The following is a 5,249-nucleotide window of genomic DNA, read 5'->3' as shown; positions in this document are numbered from 1 at the left end:
GCCCCCCCCCCCCCCCCCAGCCAGGGCAAGTCCACCTGCCAGCCTTGCCACCTCCGAGGCAAACAGCCCAGCTGGCTTGTCAGGCCAGGAGGTTAGGCGGTCCTCCACCAGCCTGGGCCTGGCCCTTTGCAGCTCCCCCTCCCGTGAAGGCACAGGGGCCCATTTCCTGCCACCAGCCCACACAGGACGCCTATCTCAACGGCTCTGGGTGGGTGACTTGCAGAGTGGCTTCCCCTGAAACAATGGGGGTGGAGGCCCCAGCTCCAAGTGAGAGTGAGCCTGGGGTGGGGGTGGGGGAGGACACCAAGGCACAGGAAGAGTCAGGTCTCCTCCAAGGCCACGAAGCATGAGACAAGGCAGCCCCTCCCTCATCCCCAACCTTACAGAGGAAGAGTGGAATCTCTGTGCTCCCTCAGCACTTCGCTCAGAGCTCCCGGTCCCTGCCTCCTCCGTGGGCCCAGAGGGAGGGCAGACAGACCAGTGTGCATCGCCTCCCTCACCTGCTTCTGTACAGGGTGGCCCTGCAGAGGGATCTGGCCCCAGAGAGCTGACCTAAGCTCACCCACGGGGGACTTGTGACTAACCGACAGAATCTTTCTCAGGTTCTAAAAATTCTCAGGTGGGCCGGCATTTGGGTTAGCAGCATCCTCCTGGAAGAAGGCGGGAGCAGAAAGGAAGGGGTAGGGCTGGGGGGCACCTGGGGACCTACAAGAGCTTTAGGCCTAAGTCCTGGAAACCGAGATGTTCAGTCTCCGCTGAAAGCTTAGCTGGGGAAAGGGCATTAACCACAACTGCTCCGCCGCTAGGGGGCGTCCTCTCCGCATCTCCAGGCATCCCTATATCCTAGCATTTGGGGGTTCCCGTGCCCAGGAGGGTTGTGCGCTTAACCCGTACCGAGAAGCATGGGTTCCCGGGAGATCATAGAGGCCAGGGTGCAGCAAAAGAAAATTGGGTTGGGGTCTTCTGTGTGGGGAGTCAGTCAGTCCTTCCGACCCTCCTCTCCCGACCCTTGCTGAGCCAGCCCAGAGTCCTAGACGATGGCACAGAGCCAGGGGCTGTCTCCACCCTTCCTCCCTGCTCTGGAAGACCCGGCTCCCTGGGGGAAGGGCTGAGTCCAACGCAGACGCAGCCAGAAAGGGGCTTGGACCCGGGTCTCAGGGCAAAGGGCGCGGGGAAGGGGTGGCCCTCAGAGCCGGCTGGGGAGTCCCCAGCGCCGGGCGCAGTGCCCACCCACCTTGCCCGTGAGATCGTAGCTCGGACTGCAGGGCGGGGAGCGCTCGGGGGCCTCTCCATCCCGGGTGGCAGCGGCTCCAGACATGCCCGTCATGTCCCCTGGACCAGAGGTGAGCTAGGGCTGGTGGCGGGCGAGGGACAGCGCAGGGACCGCCCCGCTTTAGGCTCCACCCCATCCTCCCACCCTCCACCGCCCCGGCCCGGACCCCGACAGGCTCCTCCCTCTGTCCGGTCACCCCGACGACACCTGCCCCGAGCAGGCCGTCTTGCGAGGGCGCCCACGACAGCAGGTCAGCGTCTGAGGGGCAGGCGGGCCCCGAGCAAACTGGCCTGGCTTCGCGCTCTGAGGACTCGGGCCAAATCCGGCCCCAGGACCGGTCCCCCAAGGTCGCCAGCGGCCAGAGCTAGGTTCCCCGGGGAACGGTCCCTGGAAATCCAGCTTGCCTCACGAGGTCTGGCATCGCGGGGACCTGAGGTCCCGCACCCCGGTTCTCGCTGCCGCTGCGCAGAGCGGCCCGCAGGCGGCGCCCGAGCCCCGGCCAGCTGGCGGCCGACAGGTGTCCCCAGGTCGCGGTTGTGGGGACGCTCGGAGGGCAGCGGGGCGCTGGTTTTGAGAGGAGGCGTGCATTGTGAGGAAGGGGCTCAGGCAGTTTTGCTTTTGCTAACGCACCCCGGCGCGAGCTCATCTGAATATAATTTTATTTACCCACCGAAATTCAGCTTGCGGCCCATTTACATTGTGGTTTTTCATGGCCCCTGGTGGGCGCTAGGACTTTGACCCTTTATACTGTAGATTACCTCTCATTTCTCCCTGACCTGTTGGGCTGCGTCCGGAATGACCCATCTTGGGAAGGCCTCTCCACCCTTCCACCGCACACCTCCCAGTCTAGGTGCTCCTGAAAGCAGGGCTGGCCTTATTCTTGCCTGGCCCTTGTTCCCTGGCACCGAGCAGGCCTTAAATATTTGGTATTAAATGAATTCATGAGGTCGTGGGTCATTTTGAGCAGACTGTCCAGGACATCCCAGGAATCCTGGCAGCTCCTGGTGACAGAGAGTGGGAGTGTGTCCGGGGTTGCCCCTAGTGGGCTTCAGGGGCTCTGTGGCCTCAGGCAGCCATTCAGTTACTCCTGTCCCAGCATTGTATATAAGCACACACAGCTTACCTCCAAACAGGGAACAAGGCAAGCGCATCACAAAGAGACTGACCAAAGGGTGTGTGTGTGGGGGGAGGGGCATCTGCACCTTAGGTGTTGGGGGTAAGGGGCAGGTGTGGCTTATGGGAGTCTATAGGCCTGGGGGGGACTGCGTGTACACCTGCCTCTAGCCCTGTGATTTTGGGCAGCAGCTGGAGCTATTTTCTGGCTCTGGGCAGGCCATCACCTCATCTATACGTAGGGTGGGCCTCAGAGAGCCGTCTACGGAAGACGGGGAGCTACAGTAACCTGCAGACATGCGTCGTTGCCTGCTATTTGGATGCCAGAGTCACCTGCCGCAAATAACAGCCCATCCCACTCTGAGCCCTTGAGTGCTCACACGGGAACCCTGCAGGGGCAATGGTTTTTGAGCAAGAGGGTCATGGCAGAGGAGAAATGAGAGAGAGGAGGAGGCATGGCCCTCGCTCCCCTTCCACTGCCAACCACGCTGTTACGGGGTTGCATTATGTCCCTCAAGACATCTGTGGACGTCCTAGCCCCCAGTCCCTCAGAATGGGACCTTATTTGGAAGTGGGGTTGTTGCAGATGAGACTAATTGAGATGAAGTCGTACAGGAGTAGGGAGGGCCCTTAATCCAATATGACTGGTGTCCTTGTAAGAAGAGGAGCAGACACACAGGGAGAAGAGGCCCTGTGAAGACAGAGATAGAGACCGGGGTGCTGCATCTACAAGCCAAGAAATGCCAAGAATGGCCGAGGGCCATCAGAAGCTGGAAGAGGCAAGGAAGGAGACCCTCCTAGAGCCTGCAGAGGGAAATGTGGGCTTCTAACTTCTGGCTCTGGTTTCTGTTGTTGGCTCGACCAAGACCTTCCTTTGTCCTGTGGTAGGTTTGGGAGAGCCAGGCTTGTCCTGTGTCAGCCTGCTTCAGGCTCTCGGTGTGACCACATACTTTCTTCCTTCTTAGAGGTCAGATGCCATATTTTTCTTACCAGGCTAGTGGCAAAAAATTTGAAGGTCCCACCCCGATGCATCTGTGGAGTGTGAATCAGAGCGTTCCCACCCACATCCACCCCACCGTCAGCCCTGGGAGTCTGACAGGCAGAAGGATGGGCGTGGAGTGAAGGGAGAAGGCTGGTGGCTGTGAGGACCCCCTGTGACATTGTGTGCTGAGGGGCAGACGGGGACCGGGTCCATGGTGGGGGATGCCTGGCATGGCAGCCTGGTCCAAGGCCTCAGGAATTGTCTGGGCAGCCTTGCTGTCCTGGGACTCAGCCCTCCCCTTCCCAGCACTCCAGAGGCCAGTCATGGGAGAACGCTGGGCACTGGTGTCTCGGGTTGGATTCCAGGTCCTGGCACACATGCTGGCCAGGGTTTCATTTCTGCTTTACTCTGAATCCCTGGCCATCACGAGTCCTTGCCTTCCTTGCTACGACCCAATGGGCAAGCCTAGTTTCTGGGGTTCCTCTTGCCTCTTCCCACCAGTGTGATGCTGCTGCATCCCAGCCCTGAGTGTGGTCCCCCAGGCCCTGTGCTCTGCTCCGTCCTGATCCTGAGGAAATGCAGGGAGAGATAGAGTGCTAAGAACAAAACTCTAATTGTTGGCCTGCCAGCTCCCTAGGACCCACACAACAGTGTTAAATTTGGACTGTACTTAAAATTTGAAGGCACCTCTTTGCCTCTCCACATTCTTCTTGCCCTGGAAGGTGGACCTGAGCAATCTGTATCAAGATATTCTTTCTAGTTTCCGGTTGTGTTCAGCCAATGCAGAGCCCCAGGAAGAGATGTGGGAGCAGGACAGCACGGTAGGAGGGAGCTGACTCGCTGCCCTGGCTAGCTCCCCGGAGGGTGAGTCTGAATTGCTAGGTTTCTCCACTGAGAGTCACAGCTCCTGCCAGCCAGCCCTCCCCATGCAGCCTTTTGTCCCTGGGTTCTGGCAGTAGTTCCCTTCTCTCATTTTTTTGTTTTTTAGGCTAGGGCAGGAATGGAGGCCTTGCGCTATGCATGGGCATTGTACCCCTGCTCCCCAACACCCTGCCTCCCCCTTGGTAAGTAGTCTTCGTATTAAACCTGCTTGAATGATCCAGTGTGAGCGTCCACCTGTTTCCCGCTGGGACCCTGACAGAGACACACCAGGGCCCCAGAGTCTGGGAGCGCTTACTGTGAATCCGATGCCCACGGTGGCCGAGAAGGAGCCTGGGATGAACTTGCCCTGGTCGAACTGAACCAGCAGAGATGTCTTCCCCACGCCACTGTCACCCACCAGGATGGTCTGAAAAGGAGCAAGAGGGGGTGAGGGTCTGCAGTGTGAATTGGGCTTCTGAGACAGCATCGTGGCTATGGGAGTGGACTCCTAAACACACATGCACGCGCGCACACGCATGCACACACACACACCAAACTCTTGATCTCCTAATCAAAGTCACTGAAGAGGCGTGAAAAAAAGAAGGCAGCTTGTTTCGCCCCATGTTAATGAACATCTGAGGTGACCACGAGAGCTTGCCTCTCAGATTTCCAACTATAGGGGCATAACTGACTGAGGCCCCACTGTGCGCTCTGAGTCCCCCCAGGTGTGTTTGCACCGAGGCCGTCCTTATCGAGGGCAGTTCCCAGCCAAAGGCAGAGTGTGGCAGGGACACTGAGGCAGGCCTGTTTCTGGGAGACACAGGATTCCCCTTAAGACTGAACTTGGCTCGAGGATGATTTTATTGATCCTTCCAGAGATTGCACGGAGGTCTCCTTCACTTGAGGTCAGACCTGCATCATGTTCTGTGGGCTCTCCCCTCTCTTGGCTTCTACCCCACTTTTTTCTTTCTTTCTTTCTTTCTTTCTTTCTTTCTTTCTTTCTTTCTTTCTTTCTTTCTT

General features: G+C 58.5%; 1 protein-coding gene across 1 annotated transcript in view; it reads right to left on the bottom strand.

Annotated features, from left to right (window-relative positions):
- RAB37 (RAB37, member RAS oncogene family) overlaps positions 1-5,249 on the bottom strand; it is a 159,622-nt gene that overhangs the window by 3,211 nt on the left and 151,162 nt on the right. The window contains exons 2-5 of the mRNA XM_034641537.1: positions 4,418-4,656; positions 1,683-1,837; positions 1,418-1,531; positions 1,235-1,332 (exon numbers count right to left, since the gene is read on the bottom strand). Coding sequence (XP_034497428.1) covers positions 1,235-1,332; positions 1,418-1,531; positions 1,683-1,837; positions 4,418-4,656 — 606 coding nt within the window. The remainder of the gene's footprint in view (positions 1-1,234; positions 1,333-1,417; positions 1,532-1,682; positions 1,838-4,417; positions 4,657-5,249) is intronic.

The sequence above is a fragment of the Ailuropoda melanoleuca genome, chromosome 13 (genome assembly GCF_002007445.2).
Source record: "Ailuropoda melanoleuca isolate Jingjing chromosome 13, ASM200744v2, whole genome shotgun sequence".
NCBI classification, from domain to species: Eukaryota; Metazoa; Chordata; class Mammalia; order Carnivora; family Ursidae; genus Ailuropoda; species Ailuropoda melanoleuca.
This window is presented reverse-complemented; position numbering and strand designations above follow the sequence as displayed.